The sequence below is a fragment of the Rhinopithecus roxellana genome, unplaced genomic scaffold, assembly GCF_007565055.1.
Source record: "Rhinopithecus roxellana isolate Shanxi Qingling unplaced genomic scaffold, ASM756505v1 contig199, whole genome shotgun sequence".
Lineage (NCBI taxonomy): Eukaryota > Metazoa > Chordata > Mammalia > Primates > Cercopithecidae > Rhinopithecus > Rhinopithecus roxellana.
In genome coordinates, this window is record NW_022141915.1 from 203,503 (window position 1) to 220,774 (window position 17,272).

Consider the following 17,272-nt stretch of genomic DNA (forward strand, 5'->3'; position numbering starts at 1 on the left):
GTGGAGACAAGAGAGAAACAAAAAAGAACATTCCAAAATTATAGGGCAGACAGTGTATTACAGTAATAAGATATGAGAAATGGTTAAAGGTAGAAAATACAAAATTTAGTGAGTCACTGGACTGGCAATGTGAGGGAAACCTGGAGTACAGTTTTTCTGCTTCAATGTTTCATTGCTACTTACTTGGTGTTGTTTACTAAGATTAGGAAGCCAGATTACAGAGTGGATTACAAAGAGTCAGGAAAGAATCTGGAAGGCAGATTGAGACCTATCAAATTTGAGGCACAAAGGGGACTTAAAAGACTGATCTGGGTAAATACATTTGGAGTAGAAATAGATGACCTTACTCAAAAAAACCATATGTTGTTGAAAAGGTCAACATTTGTAACATATACTAAACTGGTAAGATTCAGTAATTTAAACCTATGAAGAACACTGAAGTTTCGAAAATAAAAAGAAAACAAAACGTGGGATTCAAAATTTCAATTATATATTTCTATACTGGATTAAAAGACATAAAATATATTTTCTTAATGTATGCAGATATTTAGTTCTGGAATATTATGGTCACATGCATTTTTGAACTTAATGAAAACAGTCATCTAAACCAGTAATTCAAGGTATCCTAAGAAAGCTAATTTTTAAAGAATCATCTTAAAAGTTTTTAACTTGTAGAAACATTTATTCTATTATACAATTATAAGGCATTTAAGCACTACTAAAATATGAGAGAAAAATGTAAAACCCTATTTTAAAGTTCATATGGTTTTCTGATTCTCCTGTAAATGATATACTAACTCTCTAATTGTCTACTTATGTCATAAAGATGATAGTTAAAATTCAGAGAAAGGATCAAGTAAAATAATCATATGACTATGCAAGCTGAAGATTTACATGTCTTCAAATACACCATACCTGTCAATCAGGACCCAACATTCACATGAAGAAAGAAGAAATTTACTTTGAAAATCAAGTCAAAAGGATTCCTGAGTTTTACAGCTAAATAAATTTATGTGCAAGGTATAACAACTATAAACACCAAAGTGAATAATGTTTTCAGAGAATAATACAAAATGTCACAACAGTAGGAGATAGTTTTAAAAGTAAAAAGCAATATTCCAGAGATAATTCTGTGTACTCTGTTGGCAGTATTTCTTTCCTTATGATTCTATGGAAATAGGTACTTTGTTCAGGAAATAATCATGAGGATTGATTACACTCATCGCATGTGTGTTCTTAAGTACAGATGTTATCAGCACAAGGTAAGTCAGACTAGTTGCAAGAGTAAGTAATAATTTATTTCTTTAAGAGGGTTCCAGATTAAAAATATATATTTTCTCGTTCAATGAATATAAATTAAAAACCTCTTCTAAAATTAACCAGAAATGTGCCGGTGTGGTGACTCATGCCTGTAATCCCAGCACTTTGGGAGGCCGAGGCGGATGGATCACCAGGTCTGGAGATCGAAACGATCCTGGCTAACATGGTGAAACCCCATCTCTACTAAAAATACAAAAAATTGCCAGGCATGGAGATGGGCGCCTGTAGTCCCAACTACTCAGGAGGCTGAAGTAGGAGAATGGCATGAACCCGGGAGGTGGAGTTTGCAGTGAGCCAAGATCGTGCCACTGCACTCCAGCCTGGGTGATAGAGTGAGACTCCGTCTCAAAACACACACACACACACACACACACACACACACACACAAAACAATTATTGTATAACTTCAGCTCCTTCCAAAAAAGAGAGAACAAAACATCCATCCACCTGATGGAACAATGAGTGATAAATGAAGGCCACACATACCTACTAAATAGAAAGCTGTAACTAAGTATCTGGACAATAGAAACAGAGGTGAAATGAAAGAATAGACAGTAAAGACATGTGGTCTACAAGGAAAAAGTCAGACTGAGGTACATCATTTTTAAACAAAGGGGAAGGAGGGAGAAACAAACAAAAAACGAGACATGACCAGTCAATCAAATATGAACTTAAAAGAAAAGCTTGTGTTCGCAATATATGCCTAATAATACTGGATAGCATTTACTCTACAATGTGTTTTGTGTAAATACTTAAGTAACACAGAGTTTAATTTGTTTACTGTAAAATAACACATCCCAAGAGTTAACCAGGATCATTCACCTGAAGCTGAAACATTCTTACAACAGAGAAAGAGAAGAACAAACAATAACGTTCCAGCAACTGAACACCCGGAGAAAGAATTTTTGTTCAGAATTCAAAAGAGTAATGTATATCCCGAAAAATATGCATTTAATAGAACATGGTTGGGGCTTTAAAAATTTAAGACAATTTAAACTAAAATCCTAATCCAATCTTCCAGTTAGAAGATATTAGAAAACACGCTGTATCCACCTTTCCTATTTCCTTTCCATCTTTTGTAATTTTTATTTTCTTCTATATAACATATTTTATCAACATAACTTATACATTCTCAACATTAGAAGAAAAGATAAATTCAAAACATTCAAGAAATTTAATAGATTTAAATATGAGATCTGCCATGCATATTATGTTACCTGTAACATTCCATTATAAAAAGCCCATTTGCCTGTTTGTTGATTGACATTAAAAACTATTAAAATGTTTCTTACATGTAAGACCTTATTCTAGGTACTCCAGGATACGTACAAAGAGGTTTCCTAACTTCAAGTGGTTCATAGTAATGCAGCAGCTTTACATTATTTTTTCGAGAACTAAGCACAAAAGTCTCTGAAATTTGAAATTTAGAATGAGATACGAAGACCCTGAGTAGATTTTCTTTTAATTATGATGCAACAACTTTGTGAAATTAAAGTCTGACCATCGGAATATGAAGAGTCTTTGCTTATCAAACAGGTTGTTATTTTAAACTAAATGCATATTCTTCCACTAGATAAAGAGTTTATACTCTTAAACTTGGAAAACACAGTGTAAACACTCTGTAATACAGATGTGAGAACAGAATTTAAATTTCTGATCTCCCACCACTTCGTGAAATTAGAGATAAGGTTTGCTGTATTGCCAGGCTTGGTCTGGAACTCCTGGGCTCAAAAATTCTCCTGGCTTGATCTCTTCAATAGGTGGGACTACAGGCACATGATACCGTGTCTAGTTACATTTCCACAATTTCTAATATTATTTTAGTCTATTTATAGAACCAAGAATAAAAATAAATAGCTCTCTGAAAAAATATTGCATGATGACAAAATAGGTGTGCAAGAAATAAAAAGAAACTATATGCTATGTGTAACAGGGTGATTCCATGGTTCCTATAACAGGTCATCTGACGTATTAAAGATTCATTTAAGCAGAGGTATTATTAGTCATACTCAAATGACATATAACTCAAAGTAAAGACACTTACTCAAATAAGCCTAGACCAAAATTTGTACCTCCTCTATTGTGGGAAAGCATTCCCAAACATCATTTTTCTATCACTATATATTTTCCAGCAATTTTTTTTTCAGATCACACCTCTCAAAGTCTTTATCAACTCCTTCTTATTTGCCAAAGTAAAAAAAAAAATTAAAATTAACCCCTCCTAAATCTTCAAAATGATTATCTCTAATCAAATTCCTATACAAACATGAAACAATGATAGGTAGACAACTGCTAACTTTTAGAAGAAAATAATATAGAAAATGAGATTCAGAGTGAGAAAATTGATTTCACAAGAGAGTACTCTACCTCAGATTCCAAAGCAAACTCATTCTTTGTCACAGGCTGTGCAAGAAAATCTAGTATGTAGCGAGTCCTACAGAACAAAAAGATACAACAAAAATGAGCACGTTCATTTCTTAAAAGAAAACAAAAACCATCAGTCTATGCATGCATGTCCTCTCCAAATAAAAAAAAGGTAAAACTGAGTCTGAGGAAGGTCAGTTATCTGTATATTAAATAATATTTCTTGGTATGATTAAGATATGGCTTCCATTTTAGAAAACATTTCAGTTACCTATTTCTGCCTCCACTTCTCCCAGCCTATGAAATATCCAATGCAGACTCACCCTTAAACCCATAGCAAATAGTGACAGGCAATATAATGGCACAGGCAGACAATAATTTGTCCTTATAAATTATCTACCCTAAAGGCTAAACTGAAAATCCAATTGATAACTGACAAAACTTTTGTTACTGAACTGGAGTAAACCTGATGAGCTACAACAAGGTAGAAAAGGCACTGTCTCTTCCCCATTATCTACTTCTGATTCAAAGACTAATCTGTGTCACTGGAAAATGGGAGTCTTGGATCTTCAGCTTCTAAGCTACTAAAAGAGGGTCCATTGATTCTCTTTACCCTAGAACACTCCAGGGAGCCCCCTGAAACACTGCAAATGTTTGAAAGCTGAGTGTACAAAAGTCAAAATACAAATGTACATGTTGTTATGTTGTTATTGGGAATATTCTTCACAGAAAATTGAAACAATAAAATTTTTAAATCCAATTATTGTCATTATATAGATCCCCCCTTATTTAGGTCCACAAAAACCAGCAAGCTTAAGAACCTTCATAGACATTCAGACACCCAAGAGAGAGAATGCTGGAAAAGTCTCCATCTTGAGTACTTATAGTTCCATTTCACTCATCACTGTCTAAATATCTTCCTTCCTAGGGGCTCCCATTCTGGATCCCCCTTCTGCAGCAATTCATGGCAATCTCCAATCTACATCTTCAGCCTAGGAAAGCCCAAATTCCTCAAAGGACCGGCTAAAATAATTGAGAGTAGGAGCTCTCTATTCCTCTGCTTCTGGAAAGTAAGTAAGTCTCAGTCATCCACCCCAAGCATACACATGTTACCAACTACCCACCTGAAGCTTCATTGCTGATTTGCCAGCCAATCCTACATTTGCCCTACCCTATGTGTATGTGAGAGAATTGAAGAAAGAGGCAGAAAAAGAGACATCCACCCTGGCTCACAGAACTATGTACTTAAGCAATCTCCAGCTCCCTAGTTCTTGAGGGGTTCTAAGCCCTCTGTAAGCTGGGATGGAAGAAGATGATACAACATCCATATCTCCTCTGGAGACTCTTTTCTGTGGCTCAAATTCTTTTAATATTTTTCAATAACAACCTTGAAGTTTATCAGTTCCTCCAGTTAAACAAACAGAAAGGCAGCAACCTCTTCAGAACTCCTTGAACACCCTATTGTAATATGCCTTTCTTGATAACTCCCTGAAGGGGTGGCCTGCCCCTCCACACCTGTGGGTGCTTCTCGTTAGGTGGAACGAGAGACTTGAGAAAAAGAATAATACACAGAGACAAAGTATAGAGAAAGAAAAGCGGGGCCTAGGGGACCGGTGCTGTGCTTACAGAGGACCTACACCGGCACCAGCCCCTGAGTTCCCTCAGTATTTATTGCTCAAAAGATAAAGGGAGTAAATCAGCAGTAAGACATACAGATACACGGAGATGTTCCATTTGCCCAGGGACGGGCAGGAGACAGTTGTTTTTCTTTTACTGAGATTTAAGAGAATGGTACTGACCTTCAACCACAAGCAGGCTTTAAGCATTTTCCTAACAAAGCACATTCCTTACAGCCCAAAATCTTTTCAACCTTAATTACCACAGCGATGTCTCTAGCAAGGACAGGATTGGGGGTAGAGTCACAGATTAACAGCATCTCAAATACAGAGCCAAATGGAGTCTCTTAAATTTACTTCTTTCTATATAAACACACTAACAAGCCGACCTCTCTTTTCCCCACAACTCCCAACATCCCAGTTGTTTTCAATTCCTTTATCTTTATCAAACTCGTAATAAAGACAAATGTTCGGATTTTTTCCTAAAACCCTCATTTCTATCCAACTAAGTGTTCAATTCTCTTCAACTTTGGCTGTCCCCTGAAAATTCCATTCTCACCCACTTTCATTGGGTTCAACAGCTCATTCCATTCTCATCCTCTTCCACTCTGTTCACTAGAGCCACTCCCACTTTCTAAAACTAAAATCACTCAATGACAGAATGATGTAAAAGAAGACTGAGTTTTGAATTAAGAAACCTGAATGCAAATCTCACTTCTGCGATTTATGGTATCCAAATAATTTTCTCCCTTTGAGTTTCAGGTTCTCCATCTGAACAACCACTTGATCAGGATGCTAAACAAGGATTCAAGTACTAGAGGATATTTTGTTTAGTCTCTAGGAATTCCTAAAATTCTGAAATTATATGCACCTCTGATCTTATCTATAGGAAAATGGGGAATATTTAGTTGCCGTACGTGAGAACTATAATAGAAGAAACCATCATTCTTAGCAAACTATCACAAGAACAGAAAACCAAACACCGCATGTTCTCACTCATAGGTGGGAACTGAATAATGAGATCACTTGGACTCGGGAAGGGGAACATAAACCCTAAGAAAAGCAGAAGAGAAAGTAAAAAGTAAACAAGAAAATATTATTAAAATGTCTCAAAAGGAAAAAAAGAATCCAGAAAACAAGAAAAAGCTTCAGCGTACTAGGTAGGGTACTCACTTAAAGAGAAAACCAAACTGGGTAGGCAGCAAGTAGAGAAATGAATTAGAAATATCCTTTTAATATAGGCTAAATATAGTTAACATAACATGAACTATATGTAGATATTCTCCATGCACAATCAGATAATATTTTTCTAGGACTGGCCTGGTGTTTCTTATGAAAAACTTAGGGACCAGCAGCCACAGATAACTGATACCTGCCTTTAAAACTTTGATGGTTAAAAAAAAAAAAAATGTAATATGGTTACTACTGCCATTTCCAAAATATTTGGACAAACTTTTGGAGTAGACAGGCTTCTAAACAACACTCTAAAGAGAGTTAATATGTAACAAAATGTGACTTTCTGAATTGATCTGATGTAAATCAGTACCGTGAACCCATTGCCGCATAGGTCTCTATCCATCCATACTTATGGGCAAAATAAGTGTTTTAAGAGCCAGTCAGAGTGATGGTCAAATCATGGGTTGGCTACCTGTTAACTGTGGAATCATGAGCCAGTATTTCAACCTCTTTAAACCGGAGTTGCCTAATTAGTAAAAAAGCAAAAATAGCACTAATAGTTTGTAAAGCTGTGTGAAGATGACATGACGTGATAAATGTTAAGCATGTAATATGTTGTCTAGCACAGAGCAGAACACTAAACAGATGCTGGTTTCTATTCTCTCTTTTCACTTAGTTAACATATCACTTTTAAAAATCTGTAAAATCATACCTGTCAAAACACACTTCAACAGGAGGAAGACCTATTAAACAAAAAGTAAAACGCATTTTAAATCAACAATAGAAAACTATGGAATATTAAAAACATAAAAGAGCACAGTGGCTTGTTCCTATCATCTCAGCTACTCAGAAGGCTGAGGCAGAAGTATCACTTGGGAAGCCCATCAGTTTGAGACCAGCGTGGGCAACATAGCAAGAATCTATCCTTATAAAAATAATAATAATAATAATAAACCAGAAGGCCCTGGCGTGTTGAGTCACACCTGTAATCCTAGCAGTTTGGGAGGCTGAGGTGGGTGGATCACTTGAGGTCAAGAGTTTGAGACAAGCCTGGACATCATGGTGAAACTCTGTCTCTACTAAAAATACAAATATGGCCCAGGTGTGGTGGTGCACACCTCTAATCCCAGTTACTCGGGAGGCTGAGGCAGGAGAATCCCTTAAACCCAGGAGGTGGAAGTTGCAGTGAACGAAGATTGTGCCACTGCACACCAGCCTGGGCTGCAGAGTAGTAAGACTATGTTTCGAAAAGAAAAAAAAAAAGAAGAAAGAAATGAAGAATAAGTAAATAATACAATAGGCAGGCTTCAAATAGCTTACCATCTTCTTCTAGGGAATACGGAGAAATAACCTTTCTCTTCGGGATGTATGGTTTTAAAATAATCTAGAAGAAAAACACAATAGGTTTAAGAATAACATGCAACTTAAATTAATGATAACAGCCACAATTACTACATGATCTAACACAAAAAGTATAGACATTGAAGTCACTCATATGTAGATTCAAACCTCAAGTCTACCATTTACTTATCTACATATTCTCATGGTGTGATGATTATGATTGGTAATACAGGTATTCTCAAAATGTTGCTCCTTTCAACACTATTTATTATACAAATACTATGATATCCATTAGTTTCTTTTATTAACCACAACAAAGTGGGACAAAAATGTACTCATTTGTAATTTAGAGTATTACTGAATAAAACTAATTATAAAAAAGTAAATTAATCACATTATTTTTCAAAATATGTATGCATGATATATATTTGTGTGAATTGCATTTTGTGGGAAAAATGTGAGAATGTAGTTTTTAGTAGTACTGTATTTAAATGCGTTGGCATCGGAAACAGAACAAGCTGCTTCTATTCTGTGTGTCAAAAGCTAAAAACAAATCATTGTATAACTTCAGCTCCTTCCAAAAAAGAGAGAACAAAACAACCATCCACCTGATGGAGCAATGAGTGATAAATGAAGGCCACACATACCTACTAAATAGAAAGCTGTAACTAAGTATCTTGACAATAGAAACAGAGGTGAAATGAAAGAATAGACAGTAAAGACATGTGGTCTGCAAGGAAAAAGTCAGACTGAGGTACATCATTTTTAAACAAAGGGGAAGGAGGGAGAAACAAACAAAAAATGAGACATGACCAGTCAATCAAATATGAACTTAAAAGAAAAGCTTGTGTTCGCAATATATGCCTAATAATACTGGATAGCATTTACTCTACAATGTGTTTTGTGTAAATACTTATGTAACACAGAGTTTAATTTGTTTACTGTAAAATAACACATCCCAAGAGTTAACCAGGATCATTCACCTGAAAACTGAAATATTCTTACAACAGAGAAAGAGAAGAACAAACAATAACGTTCCAGCAACTGAACACCCGGAGAAAGAATTTTTATTCGGAATGCGAAAGAGTAATGTATGTCCTGAAAATTATGTATTTAATAGAACATGGCTGGGGCTTTGAAAATTTAAGAAAATGTAATCCAAAATCCTAATCTAAGCTTCCAGTTGGAAGATATTAGAAAACACGCTGTATCCACCTTTCCTATTTCCTTTTCATCTTTCCTAATTTTTATTTTCTTCTATATGACATATTTTATGAACATAACTCAACTCAACATATACATTCTCAACATTAGAAGAAAAGATAAATTCAAAACATTCAAGAAATTTAATAGATTTAAATATGAGATCTGCCATGCATATTATGTTACCTGTAACATTCCATTATAAAAAGCCCATTTTCCTGTTTGTTGATTCACATTAAAAACTATTAAAATGTTTTGTTACATGCAAGACCTTATTCTGGGTACTCCCGGATACGTACAAAGAGGTTTTCTAGCTTCAAGTGGTTCATAGTAATGCAGCAGCTTTACAATTATTTTTTCAGAAGTAAGCACAAAAGCCTCTGAAATTTGAAATTTAGAATGAGATACAAACACAGCTGAGTGGATTTTCTTTTAATTACGATGCAACAACTTTGTGAAATTAAAGTCTGACCATGGGAATATGAAGAGTCTTTGCTTATCAAACAGGTTGTTATTTTAAACTAAATGCATATTCTTCAACTAGATAAAGAGTTTAAAGTATACTCTTAATGAAAAGGACTTGGAAAACACAGTGTAAATCCTCTGTAATACAGATGTGAGAACACAGTGTAAATTTCTGATCTCCCACAACTTTGTAAAATTAGAGATAAGGTTTGCTGTATTGCCAAGCTTGGTCTGGAACTCCTGGGCTCAAGAATTCTCCTGGCTTGATCTCTTCAATAGGTGGAACTACAGGCACATGATACCGTGTCTAGTTAAAATTCCACAATTTCCACTATTTGGAATTCCACAAATTATGGAAATCCATAAATAAAAAATGAGGAATTCCACATCCTCAAAATAGATGTACAAGAAATAAAAAGAAACTATACGCTATGTGTAACAGGGTGATTCCATGGTTCCTATAACAAGTCATCTGAGGTATTAAAGATTCATTTAAACAAAGGTATTATTAGTCATACTCATATGATATACAACTCAAAGTAAAGACACTTACTCCAATAAGCCTAGACCAAAATTTGCATCTGCTCTATTGTGGGAAAGCTTTTCTGTCGCTATGTATTTTCCAGCAATTTTTTTCAGCTCACACCTCTTAAAGTATTTATCAACTATTTCTTATTTGCCAAATTAACAAAAATTAAAATTAACCCCTCCTATTTCTTTAAAATGGTTATCTCTAATAAAAGTTATAACACAAACATAAAACAATGATATGTAGACAACAGTTAACTTTTAGAAGAAAATAACATAAAAATGAGATTCAGAGTGAGAAAATTGATTTCACAAGAGAGTACTCTACCTCAGATTCCAAAGCAAACTCACCCTTCTCACAGGCTGTGCAACACTATCCGGCCTACAGAGACTCCTACAGATCAAAAAGATGCAACAAAAATGAGCACGTTCATTTCTTAAAAGAAAACAAAAACCATCAGTCTATACATGCATATCCCCTCGAAAAAAAAAAGTGTAAAACAAGGTCTGAGGAAGGTCAGTTATCCGTATATTAAATAATATTTCCTGGTATAATTAAGATATGGCCTCTGTTTTAGAAAACATTTCAGTTACTTATTTCTGCCTCCACCTCTCCCAGCCTATGAAATATCCAATGCAGATTCACCCTTAAACCCGTAACAAATAGTGACAGGCAATATAATGGCACAGGCAGACAATAATTTGTCCTTATAAATTATCTACCCTAAAGGCTAAACTGAAAATCCAATTGATATCTTACACAACTTTTGTTACTGAACTGGAGTAAACCTGATAACCTAAAACAAGGTAGAAAAGTGACTGTCTCTTCCCCATGATCTATTTCTGAATCAAAGACTAATCTGTGTCACTGAAAAATGGGAGTCTTGGATCTTCAGCTTTTAAGCTACTAAAAGAGGGTCCATTGATTCTCTTTACCCTAGAACACTCCAGGGAGCATCCTGAAACACTGCAAATGTTTGAAAGCTGAGTGTACAAAAGTCAAAGGACAAATGTATATGTTGTTATTGGGAATATTGTTCAAAGCAGATTAAAACATTAAAAATTACAAAATCCAATTATTGTCATTATATAGATCCTCCCGTATTCAGGTCCACAAAAACCAGTAAGCTTAAGAAGCTTCATAGACACTCAGATATCTAAGAGAGAGAATGCTGGAAAAGTCTCCCTCCTGAGTACGTATACCTCCATTTCATTCATCACTATCTAAACATCTTCCTTCCTAGGGGCTCCCACTTCTGGATCCCTCCTCTGCAGTGATCCATGGCAATCTCCAATCTACATCTTCAGCTTACAAAAGCCCAGATTCCTCAAAAGACCGGCTAAAATAATTGAGAGTAGGAGCTCTCTGTTCCTCTGCTTCTGGAAAGTAAGTAAGTCTCAGTCATCCACCCCAAGCATACACATGTTACCAACTACCCACCTGAAGCTTCATTGCTGATTTGCCAGCCAATCCTACATTTGCCCTACCCTATGTGTATGTGAGAGAATTGAGAAAAGAGGCAGAAAAAAGGAGACATCCACCCTGGCTCACAGATCTATGTACTTAAGCAATCTCCAGCTCCCTAGTTCTTGAGGGGATCAAAGCCCTCTGTAAGCTGGGATGGAAGATGATACCACATTCCTATCTGCTCAAGAGACTCTTTCCTGTGGCTCACATTCTTTGAACATTTTTCAGTGAAACCTTGCAGTTTATCAGTTCCTCCAGTTAAACAAACAAAAAGGCAGCAACCTCCTCAGAACGCCTTGAACGCCGCATTCTGCCTTTCTTCACAGCTCCCCAGATCCTGTGTTTTCAATTCCCGTATCTTTATCAAACTTGCAAGAAAGCCAAATATTTGGACTTTTTCCTAAACCCTCATTTCTGTCCAACTAAGTGTGTGTTTCTCTTCAAATGTGGCTGTCCCTTGAAAATTCCATTCTCACCCACTTTCATTGGGTTCAACAGCTCATTCCATTCTCATCTTCTTCCACTGTGTTCACTAGGGCCACTCCGTCTTTCTAAAACTAAAATCACTCAATGACAGAATGATGTCAAAGAAGACCGGGTTTTGAATTAAGAAACCTGAGTGCAAATCTCACTTCTGTGATTTACGGTAACCAAATAATTTTCTCCCTTTCAGTTTCAGGTTCTGCACCTGAGCAACCACTTGATCAGGATGTTAAATAAGGATTCAAGTGCTAGAGGATATTTTGTTTAGTCTCTAGGATTTCTTAACATTCTGAACTTCTATGCACCTCTGATTTTGTCTGTAGGAAAATGGGGAATATTTAGCTGCCATAAATGAAAACTATAATAGAAAATCACAAACCCTAAGAAAAGCAGTAGAGAAAGTGAAAAGAAATCAAGAAAATATTAAAATGTCATAGAAGGAAAAATAAAGAATCCAGAAAATAAGGAAAAGCTTCAGCAAACTAGGCAAGGTACTCACTTAAAGAGAAAACCAAACTGGGTAGGCAGTAAGTAGAGAAATGAATTAGAAATATCCTTTTAATATAGGCTAAATACAGTTAACATTACATGGACTATATGTAAATATTCTGCATGCACAGTCAGATAATATTTTTCTAGGACTGGCCTGGTCTTACTTATGAAAAACTTAGGGTCCTGCGGCCACAGATAACTGATATCTGCCTTTTAAAAAAAAAGTTATATGGCTGCCACTGCCATTTCCAAAATATTTGGACAAACTTTTGGAGTAGACAGGCTTCTAAATAACACTCTAAAGAGAGTTAATATGTAACAAAATGTGACTTCTGAATTTATCTGATGTAAATCAGTACTGGGATCCCATTGCTGTATAGGTCTCTATCCATCTATGCTAGGGGCAAAATAAGTGTTTTGAGAGCCAGGCAGGATGATGGTCAAATCATTGATTGGCTACCTGTAATCTGTGGAATCATGACAATATTTCAACCTCCTTAAACCAGAGTTGCCTAATTAGTAAAAGAAAATAGTAATAACACAAATAGTTTGTAAAGCTGTGTGAAGATGACATGACATGATAAATGTGCATGTAATGTGGTGTCTCGCACAGAGCAGAACACTAAACGGATATAGTTTCTATTCTCTCTATTCACTTAGTTAACATATCACTTTAAAAAATCTGTGAAATCATACCTGTTTAAACACTCTTTAGCAGGAGGAAGCACTATCAAACAAAAAGTAAAATGCATTTTAAATCAACAATAGAAAACTATAGAATATTAAAAACATAAAAGAGCACAGTGGCTTCTTCTTATAATCTCAGCTACTCAGAAGGCTGAGGCAGAAGTATCACTTGAGAAGCCCAGGAGCTTGAGACCAGCTTGGGCAACACAGAAAGACTCTATCTTTATAAAAAAAAAATTTAAAAATTTAAAAATATCCTGTAGGCAGGACTTGGTGGGTCACGTCTGTAATCCCAGCACTTTGGGAGGCCAAGGTGGGTGGATCATTTGAGGTCAGGAGTTCGAGGTCAGCCTGGCCAACATGGTGAAAGCCGGTCTCTACTAAAAATACAACAATTACCAGGTGTTGTGGCGCACACCTGTAATCTCAGCTACTCAGGAGACTGAGACAGGAGAATCACTTGAACCCAGGAGGTGAAAGTTGAAGTGAGCCAGGATTGCGCATGTCTTTCATACAAAACATCAGAAGGATTTAAACCATTATACTACAAATATTCATCATGTTCTTTGACTTGCCTGGTAATTTAGCAGGTACACAATGACAATTACACTTTAGATGAATGTACACTTCAAAACTCCTCAGTGGAAGTATCCCAAATTGATCTGCTTGGATATGTTTGGTGAATCCTGTTATATGGTATTCATTATTTTTCATACCCATGTGGTATAATAATGAGCCTATACTTCTTGTATTTTACAGTTTAGCCTTCAGAAAGTTTTGTCAATCACTCATGGCAACAAGGTATAATATACAAACCCAATCAAAATATATAAAAAATTATCAAATCTGATATACTTACACAAAATAAAGCCGCTAAAACCATTAGACGTGAGTAAGATTTTCCATTTGGAAATCATTCCAATATTCATTAAAAATAAACATTTTAGAGGTCAATTAATGAATTGAACATTATTTTTTTTCTAAAATAGTCTGGTTTGAAGGATCATGTTATTCTCTAAAGTATTTTCATTAAATTGCCATTTTATCCAAAAGTTAGCTCTCTGACAACAAAGCCAATGTATGCATATTCACGTTTACCCTATGTGAATAACTAATACCAACAAAACATATATTTCTGATGCCCAATAGTAACAAAGAGGGGTAATGAGTCACTGTGGGTCATCCCAATTCTAGCACTCTTTCCTGCTTCCAGTAGTTCCTGGAGCAGCCAAAATCAAATCTTCTTTTATGCAAATATTCCAAATGCATCTGAAGTGAGTTCCAATAGCTTTCTTCAGCAGAAACCCCCAAATTGCAAAACTAACACCTTTTCTCTCCTTCCTGCCTCACAATCCCTCTTCCTTGAGTAAAATAATTACCACATCAGAGGTCTCCTTAGTTCTCTTTATACATTGTTTATGAGTTATTCCAATCCTTCTTCCCTGTGGTTTTAGCAATATGATCTGATGCCTATCATTTTTATTACTTCATCTCTTTCTCCTTCCCTTTATGATGGAAACCTGCTGGAGAATTAAAGCAAGAATATGCTGTCCTTGAGCCTGTTAGATCTTGCACTGCTCTCCAATCGTTCTTCTTGCCAATTTCATTGTGGGGAAGGATATAATCTTACTACTCAGATCATGGCCAAGGACCAGCAGCATCCGTGTCACCCGAGTACTTATTACAAATGCAGAATCTCAGGCCTGCTGAATCAGAATGTGCAGCTTCAATGAGCCCCTGCAGATTTATTCGGGGAAGGGAAGTTCTCTTCTATCCTGAGTGAACATGACATTCAATGTGTATTGCAAACTTACCTGTCCCAGATTTTTCTCCATCCTTTATTTCTGTGACTATATTCGAAACAGAATCTTTCTTTTCACTCGTAGCCTGAATGGGATTTAAAACAAAATAATCAATACGTAAAGTACATTTCACAGACTATGCGATTGGTAGTTCAAAATATAAATGAGAGTGTAACTACCTTCAAGGTCTGTTGTTTCTGAGAAGACACTAAAAAGCAAAAGGGATACATAGTCAATCATATGTAAATATGGTAAATTTATCCCTACGTTCATGCAGTGTTAGCATCAAGCTGTATCCTACTTCCTGTATTAGTGTAGGCTTTGATGTCTTCTACTTTGTGTCTTGGGACAGGAACATGACAGAAATATACTGAAGAAAACTGGAACACAGGTCTTTTGTAAGTGTAAATACACACTTACAATTTCAAATGTAGTATAATTTGTCATATGTCTAAAGCTAAAATGAAACAGTGTCAGTATCAATGTGGATTTGCCGAGTGGTGAGGACAAATGTGCTCTAAAATCAGAGGAGCAACTCATACACCTGAGAGTTAATGTCAAAGCAGGTGGTACGTGCAACCGCATGTCTTTCTTGCAAGACATCAGAAAGATTTATACCATTAGAATACAAATATTTATCATGCTCTTTAACTTGCCCGATTCCTGAGAAAGTACACTTCACGTCTCTTCAGTGGAAGTGTCCTAAATTGATCAGCTTGTATATATGTTTGGTGAATCCTAGTAGATAATATTCATTATTTCTCACACCCATGTGGTGTAATAATTTGCCTAAGTTTCTAGTATCCTCTAGTTTAGCCTTTTGAAAGTTTCTTCATCCACTCGTGGCAGAAAGGAGTAATATATAAACCTCGATAAAAAGTATTGTCAATTATCAATTTTGACATACTTCTACAAAATAAAACTGCTACAAGCATTAGGTAATAATAAGCTTTTACATTTGGAAACAGCTCCAATATTCACTGAAAATCACCATTTCAGGAGTCAATTAATGAATTCAACATTATTTCTGTTTTGAAAATTGTCTTGTTTGGAGTATCATGTTTTTCTCTAAAGCATTATCATTAAATAGCTATTTTATCCAAGAGTTGGCTCCTTGAAAAATGAAGCCAATGTAATCATATTTAAGTTGATCTCATTTTTATAGCTAATATCAACAAAACAAGTATCTCTGATGCCTAATAGTAACAAAGAGGAATAATGAGTCACTGTGGATTATTCCAATTTTAGCACTCTTTCCTGTTTGCAGTAGTTCCTGGAGCTCCCAAAATCAGGTCCTCTTTTATGCAAATATTCTAAACGCTTCTGAAGTTAGTTCACTCAGGTTTCCTCAGCAGAAACTCCAGAATTAAATAAATAACTTATTTTCCCTCCTTCCTGCCTCATAATCTCTCTTTTTTGAGGAAAATAATTGTTACACCAATGGTCTTGTTACTTCTCATTCTGTAGTGTTTATGTGTTGTTACGATCATCTCTTCCCTCTGGTCTTAGCAATACAATCTGATGCCTATAATTTCTATTACTTCATCTCTTTCTCCTTTCCCTCTTGATGGAAACATACTGTAGATTTAAAGCAAAATTATGTTTTCCCCTTAGTCTGTTATGTCTTGAACTGCTCACCAATGATTCTTCTTGCCAGTTTCAATATAGGGAAATGTATAGTCTTACTACTCAGATCATGGCCAAGGACCAGCAGCATCCGCGTCACACGAGTACTTATTACAAATGCAGAATCTCAGGCCTGCTGAATCAGAATGTGCAGCTTCAATGAGCCCCTGCTGATTTATTCGGGGAAGGGAAGTTCTCTTCTATCCTGAGTGAACATGACATTCAATGTGTATTGCAAAATTACCTGTCCCAGATTTTTCTCCATCCTTTTCTTCTGTGGCTACATTTGAAACAGAATCTTTCTTTTCACTCGTAGCCTGAATGGGATTTGAAACGAAACAATCAATACATAAAGTATATTTCACAGACTATAGAGTTAATAGTTAAAAACATAAATGAGAGTGTAATTACCTTCAAGGCCGGTTGTTTCTGAGAAGACACTGAAAAGCAAAAGGGATACATAATCAATCATGTGTAAATGTGATAAAGTTATCCATACATGCTTGCAGTGTTAGCATCAAGCTGTATCCTCCTGCCTGTATTAGTTTAGGTTTTTATGTTTTATTTTTTGTGTCTTGGGACTGGAACATGACAGAAATACACTGAAGAAAACATGAATATAGGCTTCACGAAATATACCCTTACAATTTCAAACCTGATATGATTTGTCATATGTCTAAACTAAAATGAAACAGTGTCAG

The 17,272-nt window shown here is 35.7% G+C and overlaps 1 protein-coding gene across 1 annotated transcript in view; it reads right to left on the minus strand.

Annotated features, from left to right (window-relative positions):
- The window catches only part of LOC104675567 (ankyrin repeat domain-containing protein 36B-like), a gene marked incomplete at its 5' end in the record, with an annotated part of 83,070 nt that extends 66,059 nt beyond the window's left edge, over window positions 1-17,011 (minus strand). The window contains 4 exon segments of the mRNA XM_030926351.1: window positions 14,958-15,030; window positions 15,125-15,153; window positions 16,816-16,888; window positions 16,983-17,011. Of these exon segments, the coding sequence (XP_030782211.1) occupies window positions 14,958-15,030; window positions 15,125-15,153; window positions 16,816-16,888; window positions 16,983-17,011 (204 nt within the window).
- Window positions 17,012-17,272: the final 261 nt, after the last annotated feature.